The 16,475-nt window shown below is 53.4% G+C and overlaps 1 protein-coding gene across 2 annotated transcripts in view; it reads right to left on the bottom strand.

The window, feature by feature from the left end:
• Positions 1 to 2,601: 2,601 nt before the first annotated feature.
• Positions 2,602 to 16,475, bottom strand: part of MBTPS1 (membrane bound transcription factor peptidase, site 1) — a 51,926-nt gene continuing 38,052 nt past the window's right edge. For both annotated transcript variants that reach the window (XM_040982301.1, XM_040982300.1), the window contains exons 14-24: positions 15,958 to 16,146; positions 15,113 to 15,285; positions 14,140 to 14,255; positions 13,527 to 13,683; positions 12,559 to 12,683; positions 11,977 to 12,054; positions 9,936 to 10,076; positions 8,490 to 8,621; positions 7,388 to 7,514; positions 4,560 to 4,690; positions 2,602 to 3,526 (exon numbers count right to left, since the gene is read on the bottom strand). In XM_040982301.1, the coding sequence (XP_040838235.1) occupies positions 3,330 to 3,526; positions 4,560 to 4,690; positions 7,388 to 7,514; positions 8,490 to 8,621; positions 9,936 to 10,076; positions 11,977 to 12,054; positions 12,559 to 12,683; positions 13,527 to 13,683; positions 14,140 to 14,255; positions 15,113 to 15,285; positions 15,958 to 16,146 (1,566 nt within the window). In that variant the 3' untranslated portion in view covers positions 2,602 to 3,329. The remainder of the gene's footprint in view (positions 3,527 to 4,559; positions 4,691 to 7,387; positions 7,515 to 8,489; positions 8,622 to 9,935; positions 10,077 to 11,976; positions 12,055 to 12,558; positions 12,684 to 13,526; positions 13,684 to 14,139; positions 14,256 to 15,112; positions 15,286 to 15,957; positions 16,147 to 16,475) is intronic.

The following is a 16,475-nucleotide window of genomic DNA, read 5'->3' as shown; positions in this document are numbered from 1 at the left end:
AAAAATCTGGGCTGAGGACCATAACTGTATTTCTAAGCTATTCAGCTGCAGTACCCTACTCCAGATAGCAAACAAAACCATATCCTATGTTATCGTCTGCTTACGTATCAAAAGCATCATGATTTTCTAACACTGCATGGAAAGGAAAACCTCCAGGAATCTTCGCCTCTTGGCTGTGTCCAGGAAATCAAACCCTAAGTAACACCCATTACTTTCCAGCAAAGGGGCATCCTTCAACTATGGGTGGTGGGCAAAGGCTGCAGAGCCCAGCCCAGGCCAGACCTGGGTGCTTGGGCTCTGCTGGGTGTGATGCTTGGAATGTCACCAGAGCCAGGGGCACCACAGGGAGCCTGCTTCCAAAGCCGGGTTCTCTCAGAGCCATTCCGCGTGGGACATGCTTCAGGACAGAGCAGCAGAGAAAGTAGCCAACAGGTGAGCCCTGGACACAGGACAAGGCATGCCTGGCGTCTCACCTGCACACAACAGCCAGCAGTGCCCTCAGTGGCGGCCATCTGCACACACAGGCCCCTTCACTGCCAGCTGCTCTGCCCCTGTCCTCCCCCTGCAAGGCCTAGACACTGTCCCCAGAGCCATGTGACTGTCATCCATGAGCGCAGTAGTGGCCCCACTGCTCACGCCAGGACTTGTGCACAAAATCTCCAAGGGGTATGCACACTCTGGGTGTACATCAGGTGCTTGGCACAGGACCAGGATCCAGCTGGTGCTGGAGGCACACAGGCACAGGCACACCAACCTCAAGAGCCCCACCAGGGTCCACAGGAAAGGCACCTCTCTTCCTGGTCCCAGCGCCATTTTGGGGGATGAGGCTCCCCAAGGCAACAAGCAGCCACAGGCCACACAGCCAGCCTGGACACTAAATCCCCCAGGGCAGCGCTCCCTGTTCCAGCACTTCGTTCCACACACACATACCACCCAGCCAGCCAGGATCATGTTTCAGTGGAAATCAAAACACCATCTGCTTCACACAAAATAGGTCTTTCATTCAATCACTCGGCAACATTAAAACTCTAGAGATTTTATATAACCTAGATTTCAGGCTTAAATTGAAAGTTTTGCTGCTCAAGACAGGGTCTAGGGTGCCCCCGTGGGTCTCAGCCCACCACCTCCTGCTGCTGCCTCCCTTGCAGTCCTCATTCCTATAACCTACCTGGCCCCAGGATGCATCAGCGAGCCTGGCTCTTACAGCCCTGAGGAGTGGACAGTGGCTCAGGCAGAGAGGACTGGCTGGCAGACAAGGGGCACCCTGAGTGATGGCTCTTCACCCGGCCTGGACGGAAAGCCACGCTCAGACCGTGGCCGCCTTCTGAGGCTGCGCAGGCTGCCTAGTGTACGCCAAACACTGACAGCCTGGCCACTTGTGTTGAGCCAGGAATGAGCACTTCAGGGGTTCACGGCACACAAGGGCAGACACAGGGAGCTTCAGCAGCAACTGGGGTGCAGTTTAGGCTGCAAGGAGCTCACGTGACCTGCCAGGGACACACCATCACAAAGGAGAGGTGGGAGCCTCAGCGGCTCCTCCCTCTACCCTCGGCTGAGGCCGTTTTCTGGCCATGGCCTCCTCAGCACCCCTGGTTGGCACCCAATCTGCTTCTGGGCAGTTCTCCTGCCCTGTGAGCAGCAGGTGCGTGGCCAGGACACAGCACACACCCAGGCTGGGCAGGCAGTCAGCGGTTAGGCAGACGCTACCTGGGAACCACACCTAACACCAGCAGTCAGGGAGAGTCGATCTGAGCTTCGTCGAGGTGAGAGCATCTTGATGCCTCTAAGGATGCCACAAGGAAGCTGAGAACACAACGCACCGACTTCATGTCACGTATCTGATAAGCAACTGGTGTCTGGAATAAACAGCTCTTACAATCCAACCATCAAGACACAGAACACGCTCCTTAACCGGCAAAGACTCCAACAACATGCAGAGGGCCCTGGAGTGGAGGAGGCAATGGCCAGTACCAGCACTGCTGCTGGCTGGGCAACTCCAAACCTGTGAGCGCCACCCTCCCCCATCACTGCTGGGGAGGCGAGCAGCAGGGACGGGTGGCTCCAGCGTCGGTGTGGACATGCAGACCAACTCCCACGCAGCGCTGGCAAAAAGCCAAGATGCAGCTGCTCTGGGAAAACCTTTGGCAACTCCTCAGCAAATCACACACAACTGGGCATCCTTTCATTCATAGGTCTAAGAGGGCATTTCTCCAATTAACGGAAAATGTGTATCAGGTTTTAATTTCCTTTTCCCATGAACGAAGCACCTTCATACACTCAGCAGAAACAAAAAACACGTTCACACAAATCCTTGTACAAAGCCTTGTTAGTGGCACTCTACACAATGACTCCCATGCTCACCAGCCGAGGAGTGAGCCCTTCCAGGGTCTGCCCCCACGCGCAGCGTCTACAAGCCAGGCCACACCTAGGGAGACCTGGGGCTGCAAGGACCACGTGGTGCAGAAGAAGCTGCGGACAGCGAGCGGGGACGGCAGGGCAGAGGGAGGCACGCACTGTGAGTGGGAAACGATGCAAACCCGCCAGCAGAGAGCCAGCATGACGACGCGGAACCCGGAACACAGAAAGAACCACTCAGCCGTGTGCTTTCAAACAGGTAATTTTATGGTATGTGAATTTTATCTCAATAAAAAACGGACAGGCTGGTTCAGAACTCATTCCAGAGAAAAAGGACAGGTAGGAAAAGACCCCTAACACAGGCTCGTCAGCTTCATACACGTAATGTGTATTACTGAAAACTGTCTTCACCAACAACGGTGAGATGAAGATTCCCAATTACAAAATACGATGGCAGTTGATATAAAAATAAAGCAAAGATCTCTGTTTCACAGATATGTGAAGGTTTCTCTCAAATATTAGTCTGTCCTTTCACCAAAAAAGGAGATCATGGAATCTGCGTTCTTCCTCAATGATGTAATAGTAAAAAAACTGCATTCCATTGACCAAAAAAAAAAAATGCTTTGCTTCCAATTAGCACAAGTCTTTAAAGTGACTTTTCCCCAACAATAAATATAGAAAATAGCCGTTCACAAACACACGGCAGCTTGCTCGGACCCGCGCCGCTCTCCCAGCGCATGGCGCACGGCCCCACGTGGCCTCTGCAGTGCTGCTCGTCTTTGGTGCTCACAGCTGCCTGGAGTGACGTCACCGAGGCTGGGCTCGGCCATGAGGTGTTTCCAGGTGCACGGCGGGCCTGTGTCCCCCAGGCCAGGAGACTCATTCAGCGCGCAGACCCACAGCCTCACAGTGGCATTCTGGAGGCCTGTGCAGAGGCAGACCCCCAGAGCCCCTCCCGGTCGGCCAGTCTGCACTCACACTGACGGGGTCCTGGGTGGGTGAACCTGCTGCACGAGCTGTGGGCGCTTCACCCGGGGCTTCCTCCGCTTTGGCCTGCTCTTGGCCTTGTTGATCTGGACCACGAAGAAGGCCAGGACCACCATGGCTCCCAGGAAGGCGAAGACGGGAATGGTCTGACCGACCTCCTGGTTGTAGCGGCCAGGCATGATCCCTGCAAGAGGACATCAGAGAACAACCAGGATAATGCCCGGAGCTCGGAGCTTGGCTGCAGCTTCTACTGGGCCAGCGGACATGCAGCAGCAACTGCGTATGCCCAGCGAGCCTCAGGAGCTGGGCTTGTGGGTACACCCCAACTTTACACCCTGGCAACAGGAATGCACAGAGTGGGAGAGCAGACAGGGTCCCCATTGGCCTCTGCCCTGCCCAGGTTCAGCCCAGACAGACACAGACCCCAAAGCTCCACCCTGCCAGACAAGGGACAAGAGAGGTTCCAAGGGCTTCCTATGAGCCGCAGAAGCGGGCCCAGCCTCAGGCTGCAAGTCAGAATGTGCTGGGGTTCCACAAGCTGGGGTGCAAGGCAGGTGACACGGCGGATAAGCAGCACACTTTGCAAGTGGCTGGAAACCAGAAGTGGCACTGCAGGACTATGAGTTAGAATGGCAGTACGAATGCGTCCGAGCCCCACTGAGGGTTCCAGAATTCACCATCATCGTTCTGACTCAAAGCCTCTAGTCAATTCCTAGAACCTGGAGAAGTCCCAGTCAGGGGAGCCAGCCTCTAAAGAGCAAAGGGCTGCTCATGTCCTACGGGAATGATCTGAACCAACTGTCCCAGGCAGTCCCACCCGCGGAGTGAATTCAGCCCCAGGCGCCGTGGAGCAGAAGGCATTACACCCTAAGGAGCACTCACTCTCCTTCCAACCCCCGCCCCACTAGCTCAGTCAAGACCATCCCGGCAGCAGGAGACTGTGGGAGCAATGGTGGACCAGCAGCCGAGGTGCCTGGGGTGTCTGGGGTGCACGGCAGAGCATGTTTTCACAACTGCCATAACACCTGGTCATAGTAAAAAGAAGTTGAAGTTTGAAAAGTTGTGTAGACGTTTCTAAGCAAAACAATGAAGTCTTAATTTCATGTTGATTTGACCCACAAGGAAGGCTAAGACCTCTACAGTTCTCAAGAAGGCAGTCTCCTAGGGGAGTGAAGGAGACTTGCCTGGCTCAGGCTAGCCGCAGACCAAGAACTCACCTCCGGGCATGTCCCAGGCACCACTTTCTCCAGGAGACAAGGGCCGCACTTGAGGGCGATTAGATCGGAAGTTGGGTAACACCACTTTGTCCAGGTCGATGGAGAGCAACTTTTGATGTTTCCAAAGATTACTTCAGAAAAATGTAGTAAAACAAGCATAAGCAATTGTAAGAGCCTGGGAGGCTCTCCTGACCCAGAAGCCTGAAACCAGAAAGCCTCCAAAATCAGATTTTCTGCCTACCAACATGGCACCACCAGAGGGAAATGCCACAGTGACCTCGTGGACCCAGGAGCACTGAACGTACTATACAACAAGACTCGGACTGCACACTCCCAGTGCTGTGTGCCAGCACAGGACTTCATGAGACTGGAATCCCGTCACCAAGCTGTCTCAGAATGGATATAAAAATATTCTAAAATCTAAAGATATTTAAAACCTAAAATACTCTCAGTCCCAAGAGAAAGTAATCCAGAAGCAGCTCCGAGAGAGTCATCAGCCGGCATCTCCTGGAGTCCACTATGACAGCAGCTGCGCCGACCGCTCCCAGGCACAGGAAAACGCCCCAGTGCAGTCCCCGCTCATGAGCCTGTCACAGCTCGGCTGGGTTCTGACTCTGCTGCCAGGCACCCACTTGTGCCCAGAGCCAGAAATGTCACCATGCAGCCCGAGACCCTCTGGGACAGGCTCTGGAAGGAGGTGGTACAGGGACAGACTAAGAACCTTTGCGAGGCAGCGCCACAGCAGGTAACACCCGCTGACAAATACAAAGCAAGGCAGCCAAGGGACTGGGGCACACACCAAGCTGGCGAGCGAGCAGCCGCGAAGGGCGTGGGAGGTGTACTGCACCACCAACCTCAGACCAAAACACCAGAAATGAACACCTTGGAGGGCGGACAGACACCTTCAGCAGCACAAAGATGCAAATGAAAATCTGAAAACTGCTGTAGCTGGCAGACAAGGGAAAGTAGGATGCTAGCAAACGTCGACCTCCCTATCGTCCTGCTGCTTATCCACCGGGACGCTGCTCACCCATGCTGTCCCTAGCTGGGTGAAGGCAAAGGCGCCAAGCCGGCCTACTCTCCGATGACAGTCCACAGGGAGCTGAGGCCCAGCCAGGCCTGAGAGAGGCTTTCTAGGCACCATAGCACCCAGATACAGGGGGTATGGGAAATGCCAATGAGGACCAGAGCCTGTTGTATTTTACACAGCTGGGCTAAACTCTGTATTCCTGATCCATCAGCCTGAAAATGAAACCGACGCCATTAGGCTACGCTCAGTGACATTTAGGGTCCATGACTCTGCAGCAGAACCTACATGGTTCTATTTTTATTCTCACAGTGACAACCTGTGCTGTGGTGCTAATCATTTCGTGAGAGCACTTTTGAGACAAGCAGCCATGGCAACAGTCACTGCACTCGATACCCCCTGAGCGGGGGTCTTCCCAGGCTGCACGGCTAGCCGCAGCCATGCCAGGAGTCAGGGTGCCCGCCGCAGGGTGTGTGGGGCCATCAGTCACCTCAGGCTCTTCTGAAGATTTGGAACTGTCTGGGGACCAAGCAGTGTTCTCGGCAAGATGTGAAATGTGAGATAAAGTGAGAGCCAGCAGCGTGTTAAGGAAAAGGAATTACTGATACGAACTCTGAAAATCCAATTCCAGGAGCTGAACATTATCGCCTGATAGAGCAGTGCAGTACTGGATTATCTGATGTGGACAGGCAGCCAGAGAAGGACACTGTGGCCACCAGCTGCCCTCCTGCAACTGCAGCAAGCGCCGTTCACAGAGGGAACTGAGGAGCACGGCTGGAATATGCAATCTGGGCTGAACGCTCAAATAATAACGGGTTATAAATAAGCAGGATGTAAAAATGGAAACTTCTCAGAAATTTTTAAATGATGGGATGTTAATGGGAATGGAAAAGTACTCATTAATTAAAAGTTCAGGAAGAAAACTGCTGACGAGACAATAAGTAGCTGATTCTGTCACCCTGGCCCTGGAGTGCCAATGACAGTCAGCAAAGCAGAGAAGCCTCCGGAGCCTTCCCAGTCGCACCAGCGAGAGCAGCCCTTGGGCCACATCACAGCTGCTCACCCAGCACGCTGGGCAGCCTGAAGACTGGGAGAAACATTCTGACAGCTGTCCCTGGACACAGTCCGTGCTTCAACAGAGCAAGCCCCAGCACCCCATCCAGGCACTTAGGAGGCATCCCATTCTCTGCAGTGGCCCACGCAGGCAGGGCTGCCACAGACAGAAATGGAGGAGGCGCCTTCCGGAAGGACTGAACTGGCTCATGAAGGGGTGACCAAACAAAGGCTACCGCAAAGGATGGCAAGCGGCATGCAGAGCATACTGCTGGGTGCCAGGACAAGCAGGGGGGGCCGTGCCACCATCCCCCAGAGGTGGCCAGGCTCCCTCAGCACAGCCAATGTACTCATGTACTCACAGCAATCTGGCACAAGGCATGACAGAGGACGCACCCAACAGCATCTCACTCAGGGAGCACAGTGGCCCAGGGCAGCCCTGCACCCAAGCTAAGGAGCCAGAGCTTTGGTCACGTGACTTGGTGGTAGGCTCATGGCTTTTCAACAAGATTTAAACCACAGTTTACTTGCATCAGAAAGCACTCTTTCATGTAGAACGTTTCTAAAGGTCAACATGGAGCTCAGCATTTAGTTATCCCCCAAGAAACAGCTGACTCAAAGATCTAATCACTTCATAACGACACCAGGAAAATGCAACTCTCTCCTTAAAAAAAACAAAAACAAAAACAAAAAAGAGGAGGCATGACTCAGGCCTGCAGACAGAGAGGGAGGGCAGGCAGGCACTGACCTGGGTGCCGTCTCATTCAAAGGCTGTGGCTTGGCCCAAGACAAGTGTGGACATGCCGGCAGAGGACGAGGCTTCGGGTCTCCCAGATGGGCCTCTAGAACCTTGGAGTACCGATGAAGATGGTTTCCTATGGTACGAGCGACAGCAACAACATGGGGAAGCCTCAGCATCATGCCACGCACAGGTGCTGTCAACAGCGCTGCTCTGCCTGCTGAGCTGGCAGCCGATCTCTGTGCAGCTGGGGCCGTGGCCGCCCGGCTCCTCTCACCCCACATGCCCTCACTGCCAGAGCTGAGCCAAGTGTCAGGACTCCCCTGGAAGAGCCATACACTGTGCACACCCCAGGCTACCCCCAAGGAAGCTGACCCTCAGACAGGCTTATGTAGGCAAATCTGCCCCCACCCCAAAGTATTTAATTCCCTGGCCAAAACCAAAACAAACTCCTGCATTTTCTAAATTCCTTGTATTTTTAAGATTTGTATCACTAAACATGGCCTGTGGCCACGCCTTGTTACTGAGCCACTGAAAGGGGATCAAGTACTTAAATAAACTGTTTCGATGCCCTGGGATAAAGTGTTACTAAAATGGATTTCACCTGTGGCTCACCCTTAGTTTCAGGCACTGCTTTGTGGTGCACACATCTGGAACTCGTGGCTCTACCCCGAGATGTCCTCTAGGTCCATGTCAAGCTCCAGGCTCCACCACAGGCCTGTCTGGGTGACCAGGGCAGTAACTGCACTTCCCTCAGCTCTGGGCCTTCATCACCAAGCTGGAAATCACACCGACTCTCACAGGATCACCCAGCCTGGAGCTTGGTACCTGTACCTGCTCTCAGCGCCTGGTGGTTCTCCCTCAGCTCTGACCTGCGGTCTGGGGTGACCACAGGCAAGCAATTGCACATGGGGCCCTCTGTCACTGTCCATGCTGACACTACGGGGACAACCCTCTGCAGGCGGAGACCCTGCTCGCTTGTCACTGTGTGTCAGCAAACACAAGCAGTGGTCAGCACTAAGAGGTTCCATCCCCGGCCAGCGCAACCACACAGCAGCATCGCTTCAGCTAGATCCAGTCACCCCACTGAGACGTCACACAGCCCACTCACCTTCCATCCTCTCTGGAGGGGCAGAGCCTGCTCCGCTGGGAGGACGCTGCCGGTTCCCAGAGTGACTGAGGCTGGGAGGGGTCACCCCATAGGATGTGTACTGAAGGAGCGCATCCAGGAGCCAAAAGCAGTCTGCAGAATCAATAAACATATCGTTTAGGAATTCCTTTTTCCAAAAAGGAAACTACAGGAACAAAAAAAAATCTAGCTAGCCTCCAGAAGGAAGGGCAAGATAGGAGTTCCCAAGTCAGAAGAGCAGGTGAAAGCAAATCCAGCGCATCGTGGTGCCCCATTCTCATGCAGACACAACCCCTGATCAGGGCCCCATCCTGAGCTCAGCACAGCAGGGCAGGGCCCAATCATGGGCTCCACTCTAAAGGCCCAGCGCAGCACACAGGTCCACACCACGTTATGCTGGGCTGCACTAACAGCCCAGGACTACACTCCGCCCCGGGCCCCTCATGGACAGAACAGAAAGAATGGTCTTGGGAATGGGGACACAGGCCAATGGGCAGACAGGACCTGGAAAACACTGACCCCCCGGAGAGGCACTGCACAAGCACCAGGGGGACTCTGAGTTGGGGGCTGCTGATCACTCCCATGGAGAGACAAAGAGAGGTCTTCCATCTCGCCACACCAGCCAGGGCCGAGCTGAACCAAAGCCAGGGGCTTCCTCTGGGTCTCCCATGTGAATGCAGAGGCCCAAGGACTAGAACTGGCACCCACATGGGATGCAGGTACTGCAAGATACAGAATTAGCCTGAGCCACTGGGCTGGCCCCAGAGATGTGAAATTTTCATAAAGATTCGTATCAGGAAAGCTCAGGTCTTAGATTCTCTCTGGAAATAAGCCATTAATCTTTCAACAATGACTTGAATGCTCACTTTTAATATTTGAAAAAAATCAGCCACATCCCAAAGATTTACATAAATGCCTGGAATTCAATCAACATCAACTCTAACTTCAAAAGAGGCACACAGACAACTCCTGGGCCTGTGTGTTGGCTGCCAACACAAGGGTGAGACGCAGGCACTCAGAGGCCATGTCTCATCCAGGTAAAATGTGTAGCACTTCCATCACTCACTCCTGGCTTTAAGCCCCTAACCCGGAGGGAGCAGAGAGGGTGGAGGCAGGGGCGGCAGTGCCCGCTGTGCCCCTTCACTCTCAAAGGTGGCAACACCACCACACCCCTCCCTGAGGAAGGCTGTGGGCTGTACAAGTGGGAGAGGTGCTTAGGCCACAGGGGAAAGGGCCTGTCCACGGAACAGAGGAGGTGGACACCACCTGCCTACGGACAGTAAAGATGGAGACAGGGAGAACTAGGGCTTTTGCTTCGGACACCTACTGGCATATTCCAAGTAACAGAAGCTCCCACTAGCTCCTGGGAGTAGGTGCCCATCCACTGAGCAGAGAGGACAGACCTTGAGCCCATGCGCTGGCTCTCACCCTTCTGTCGGTGACTGTCATCCAGGCAGTTGGAGTCTCCATACAGCACGATGCGGCCTCCACCCTCAGCTGGAGTTTGATACAGTCCCAAAATGGGGACATTTTCAACAGTTGCTGTTTCTTGCTTTAAAACTTCCAATCCTGAATCAACACAACAACAAAACCAGAGATGAATTTTGTCCAATTATTTTCCAGTTAGAGATTTAATTCAAACAACAACAAAATCTGTAAAATCTAATATTTAATCAATGTGCAAACTTTCAGGGCAGGAAAGCCATGTGTTGGACACCACCAACCAGTCTGGGTTTAGCAAAGTACATGTAAGCGAGTAGTTCTACACACACCTGCTCTGCTGCCTGAGACTGTGCAAGGTCCCATTTACAACCTTCCAACTACTTTCCCTTTTCACACAACACCAACTCTTGTCCCACTTCCACACTTTCTAGACAAAAGAAAGCCAGTCTGCAAAGAGTTGCATATACTGACAGCTGGGTTTGCATTTTATTATCTCCCGTTCAGTGGCTCGTTTCCCCAAATGCCTGCAACATCCTCAGGCGAGGCACCAAGGTCAAGAGCTGGAACTCAAGCTAAGCTTCCCACACAGGTGCCAGGAACCCACTAACTTGTGCCATTAGCACCTGCTGTGTCCCAGGGATCACGTTAGCAGGAAGTTGCAGCCAGATATGAAACCCAGGCACTCCAATTTGAAACAGTGCCATCACCATGATCTGAACTGCTAAGCTCATCGTCTCTGCCATGCCCTGCTTCCGTGACAGTAGCCTGCTGTATTAATTTCACAAAAAAGACTTCCAACGCCAGAATTTTCTTATTCATGACAAACCATGTAACGAGCTAAACTACTTCCTCAAAAGCCACTGTCAGCGGCCCCCTCCCCAGCACTCCCCTGTTATCTCCTCAGCACCAGGAAGAGGCACGCATCTTCATCGGGAGCAGTGTGTTCCACTTTATTCATGTTCAGTGTGTCTGCAGCTGAACAAACACAACATTGCCTGCTCTCTGTAATTACCCGGGAGCTGAGGAGAGAAAGGAGCTGTCCTACAGAGGGAGGAGGGAGAGACGAAAGGGAAGCGTGCGTGCCAGTGCCGTCCACAGGGCGCCAGCCTGACAGTTCGACAACAAGGTCTTTTCTGATGCAGCAAACAGATTTTCAAAGTCCTGTTTTGCATCAAAAGCATTAACCAACCTAAAGCCTTTATAAAAAACCCTTTATAAAGCACCTCAAGGTAATTGGTTTTTATTTCAGATTGCACCAGAACACACGGAGGCACGCATCCTTCAACCTACTTCCGGTTTCTCTCCCTGTCGCAGGGGAGCCAGTCAACCAGCAGACCTCTGCTCCAGCCCTGTCCACCTCTCCAAGCGAAGTGACAATGTCAGCCAACTGCTTCTAGATAAGTCAGCACATCACAGAAAACTGTGTCAAATGACCAGGAAGACATGGTCACTGCGCACTGGACATTAGCACACAGACCTGTGACACGCGTGTATGCACTGGCTGACCTTTTCCTGATGAAATAAAGAATTCCTGTCCAGGTAATAAAACACAATTCTACACTGCAGTTGCAACTAGGTAAATAACTCCTACTTTTTCAACTAGCAGAACTGTCCCTAATGCCAATTACAGCAAGACAGCAATCTTCCCACACAGTGAACTTGACCTTGCAGGACAAGGGGCCACCTGCCGAGCATGCAGGCTGTCTGCAGGGAAGAGCGGAAACTGAGGAGTGACAAGCCCAGGAAGGGAGCGACGGGCCCAGGAAGGGCGTCCTATGGCTTCTGTTGGCAGCTTCGTCCCACCCCATGCTCCTACTTTGAGAAGCAAAGGTGGCACAATTCACTCCTGCTCCTCCCTGGCTCGCCCAGGGACAGTGACCCAGGGGAAGCGGACTGGAGCCTTCTGCAGCGAGGCCCACACAAGGCTGAGGAAGACCTGGAAAGGCACTGCCCTAACAAGCTTTAGCAAGCATTTAAAAATCTTCATACAGCAAGAAGACAAGAGGGGAAAGCCCACGGCCGTTACCTTGGTCCTTCAGAGTCTGTGTGATCACTATGCCCTCTTCTGGAAATCTGGCGATGCTGCAGCCCGAGGCGTAGTACACTAGAAAACAGCAGCTCTGCTTACAGGGCCCGGAACACCCCGGAACAGCTCCCCCAGCACCTCAAGAAGCCACATGCACCCTTCAAACACCAGAAACTGCAGGGGATCAACTTAAACCAAGGAGGAAAAGCAGGATTAACAAAATTCCTGCGCGGATGTGAGAGTAGAGATGTGACACCCCCGGAGCCAGGGCTGGCAACCCCCGTCGGAAGGAGACTGAGCTGTCAGCCAGCACTGCCAATGGCCCTGTTGGCATGTTGGCAGGAACCTGGGAAGCAGCTCTTGTTGGGGAATATTTACTTTTCAGACTCTTTATAGGTTAGCACTAAATAAATATGTATATCATACAGCTTTACAGGTGTAATTTTGAAAATCCTGGCTGGTTCCTTCCGCAGCCCGGCGTAATGAGAAACCAGCGCATTCAGTCAAACTGTGACTGAAAGGTGTGGGTGCCCAAGCCCTCCGGGAATCAGCGCCCCCTGCAGCACAAACCCCAAGCCTTACTGTCATGGTTTGCCAAGGTGAACTCCCCTTCATACAGGCCATCGCTGAACCCCATATCCCACACAGACAGCAGCTCATTCAGGGCTGGGATGTTGGCTCCTCCAGTGTCTGGCATCCACCACTGCCTGTAAAGGTGACGGCAGATACAGCAGCTGGAACACCCCATGTGCACTGCCTGCCTAGGACAGCACTGGGTCTCTCCTGCCACCATCCAGCCCTCTCAACTGAGGCCGAGCATCGGGGCACGAGAACAGAGCAACATATGGAAACTGAATGCACTCCATGAAGTGAAGATGGTGCCCCCTTGACCAGCACCACTAGCACCTGTCATCTAACCTGGCTGGAGCAGGAAATGATGAGAAAAAAGTTTATAAAAGTTTAAGTCACACTGGGAATCCTCAATCATAATTCATTTATTGTGAACTATTTTGAGGAAAGATGACAAATCATTTCTGCCAGGACTTGAATCAGCTCTCAGGCTGCCAAGCAGACGCCCCCCAGAGCTCTCCTCCAGGGAGACCCTCGTGGGGGAGGGGGGTTTCTACTAAACACAAAGATCAGCCCTTTAAGACACTGGGCTTCCAAGGCTTGTAGAAAATGAAATTCAAGTTGGGCCCAGTGTGGTAGCCTAGTGGCTAAAGTTCTTGCCTTTTATGCACTGGGATCCCATATGGGCGCCGGTTCTAATTCTTGTGGCCTTGCTTCCCTTCCAGCTCCCTGCTTGTAGCCTGGGAAAGCAGCATAGGACGGCCCAAAGCCTTGGAACCCTGCACCCGCATGGGAGACCCAGAAGAGACTCTGGGCTCATAGCTTCAGCTCAGCTCTGGCCGTTGCGGTCACTTACAGAGTGAATCAGCGGCCTGAAGATATTCTGTCTCTCCTCTGTGTATCTCACTTTCCAATAAAAATAAAATCTTAAAAAACATTCAAGTCACATTTCTCATTCAAATGCCCACTCTTTTCAGTACCTTGTGTTTTCATCATAAAATTTGACTTTTCTCATCACTGAGGTGTTGTACCAGTCGCTGAAGACGATCAGCGACAGGCCGTTGTCCACGTCCCTCCTCAGTTTGGCGATCTCTTCGGGGAAGTACTCCTCCTCACTGTCCACCATCAGCAAGGTGCCTAGCAGACAGAGTGCCACGGCTCAGAACAGCGACCTGGGTACGCAAGCGTCACACACACACACACACACACACGGCTTCACAGAGAACTGGCGCTCAGACTGCCTCCTCCCGTCTGCTGGCTGAACGCCGTCCCGCCGCTGCACGGGGGGACTAAGGACCAGAGCCCAGCAAAGCAAGGCCGGGGAGCGGGCTTAGTTCTCGTCTGTGCTGCCTAACACGGAGGCTTCTCACCTGCTTGAGCAGCAGTAGACCAGAACTTCTACACAAAATGCTGTGCCCTTTGGTCTGAGAGCTTGGCATTCGGGCAGCGTCGCAGCCCCCGCACGCTGTCCTGTCAGCCCCGCTCCCACCCTCCACGAGGACGCGCAGACACACACGCTCCCTTCCCCACACGTTTCACAGCCGCCCAATGTCAGCGACAAGAGCCCCAGGCCAGCCCCCCGCGACTGCTCACCATACTGACTGGCATCAAAACACGTGAAGGGGGAGCCGAGGACTTCCACAAAGTAGCCCATGCTCCGCAGATGCTGGTACATGTCCCTGAAGTTGGTGTGGACGTGGTCACCATTCCTGAAAAGCAGTAAGCCACAGCATCAACGTGACCACTTCTGGCCTATAAGAGGCCCATCTGAACACAGGTTCAAGCTTGTGGAGTCTGGCTGCACCCAGAAAAATGCAGCAGAGTGACCAGTGGGGCAGGCCAGGGATGGCAGCCCTGGGCCAGAGACCTGCTTGTCCGTGCCTGTAGTCTCTGGGCTGCTGAGAGAAATCCGTGGACACAGCACACAAGGAAAAGACCCGGCAAGCACAGCACACACCTATTTTTGAAGTGCACTGAAGCATCACTTCACAGGGCATTCATGAAAACTGCCAGCAACCATCTGCACCTGACAAATTAGCTTAGCACACAGCCGTGGGGCTGCAGACACGCTGGAACGAGCCCCAAGAGCAAGTACCAGGATGACAACATAGCAGAAATCACTGCCACAGACGGTGCTTCTGCGCCTCTCTGGAATGTGCTCGCCTTCCCACGGGCACTCTGCCGACTGTCTCCCCAGCGAGGAGCCCAGGGAGCAGCTCCCTGCCCCAAGGGGCTCAGGCCGTCCGCACAGCGCTGGCGCTACGTGCTGCCCTGTAGTCTGGACTTCTGCCAACTGCCCTCAGCTTCTTGCCCACCTGCCTCTGATCACAGCTTCCTGAATCTGCTCTCCAGAGACAGCTTACTTCATAAAAGGCATATCTGACCCTTTAAGTCTTCTGGTCAGGGCTTCCAAGCCCCTCTTACTCTCATTTTCAGTATGGACCAAGAGCTGGTCCAGGGCCACAAGCCAAGCAATGTCCCCTCCCCCAGGGCAGCACAAGAGCGGAGCCCACTCCCCACGGGCGGGCTGTGGAGTGCAAGAGCGCTGCATCTGGCGGCTGCTCACCAGTCCAAAGGGTCGTTCTTCATGCGTAAGTTGTCCCTCGGGAAGTAGCCGGGGGGATAGCGGAGGTTGTGGTACTGATCCCAGAGCACCCTCTTGCTGCGAGGGGGAGTCGGAATTATCTTCACCTTCATTGGGAGCTTCACCGTTGAAGTCTGCTCTGCGCCATTTTGTGACTTTAAAAAACAAACGAACAACGACAACAACAACAAAAAAGAAAGAAAGAAACTTGAAATGTTGCTCTTTCCCAGAAAAATCTTCCAGGTTTCCAGATTTTAAAGGATCAATTCCATTTGCCAATTTGACATGAATAATTTGAACACAAGAATTTCCAGCCACAGCAAATCTCAATGACTCGAATTCTTTTAAAGCTTCAGATTCTCTGTCCCCTAGCCCCTAGCAGCACACGGGGGGAGCGCTACATGTCTTTGTGGTAGGTTGCTTCTGAGATTACAATCTGTCCCCAAGTCCTCCAGGGCTGGCTACAGTGCCAGTATCCAGAGGCAGTTCGAGTCCCAGCTGCTCCCAGCCTAGAAAAGCAGAAGATTGCCCAAGGACTGGGGCCCTGCCACTCACACGGGAGGACAGGCTTCGTCCCGGCCCGTCTCAGCAGGGCAGCTGCTCGGCAGATGCGAACTCTCTCTCGGATACTGTCCACACCTGGGAAGGCAGCAGGAAGCACCACTACTCACTCACCAGCTTGCACTTAACCCTGGTGGTGGCTCTTGAGGCCCCAGGACCAGCCAGCAAGGCCAGGCCAACCTACAGGCAGCACCTCACCCCGAGACCTGTGGCATGCTAGCAAGGGACAATGAAAGAGCAAGAGCCACTTTGTAGTACATCCTTACCTCCACCTCAGCGGGAGAAGCAATGGTGACCATGACGTGGCCCTGAGCAATGCCCTCCCAGGAGGCTGCTTTCTTGGTCACAGAAATGGAGATGGCCAAGTACCCTGACCAAGGCCACAGCACTGAGGAGTAAGAGAAGGCAACTTCAATGTTGTCCCCATTCTGGGGCAGATAGGGCTGCCAGTCAGGCTGCAGGAATTAAAAAAAAAAAAAGCAAAGATTAAAGTTAAGTTCTCTAACAGAAATATGTGGAAATCAGATAAACCTGTTTTTAAACTACCTAAATCAGTTTCTAAAAGACATTCATTTTATTTCTTTAAACGATAACAGGGCAGGAGGGAAGGGAGAAAGGGGGGAAGAGATTTTTTGTCTACTGGTCAGGGCTGGGCCAGGCTGGGGCCAAGTGCCCAGAAGCCTACTCTATTAAATAGGCCAACACACAACAAACCCCAGGACTGGTGCCACGAGGCGGTGGGCTGAGCCGCACTGGCAATGCCAGGGCTGGTGGTGTGAAGCGG

The sequence above is a fragment of the Ochotona curzoniae genome, unplaced genomic scaffold (assembly GCF_017591425.1).
Source record: "Ochotona curzoniae isolate NIBS_2020 unplaced genomic scaffold, NIBS_Ocur_1.0 contig_3622, whole genome shotgun sequence".
Taxonomy (NCBI): Eukaryota; Metazoa; Chordata; class Mammalia; order Lagomorpha; family Ochotonidae; genus Ochotona; species Ochotona curzoniae.
The sequence above is the reverse complement of the archived record's forward strand: the minus strand, read 5'-3'. Positions and strand labels throughout refer to the sequence as shown.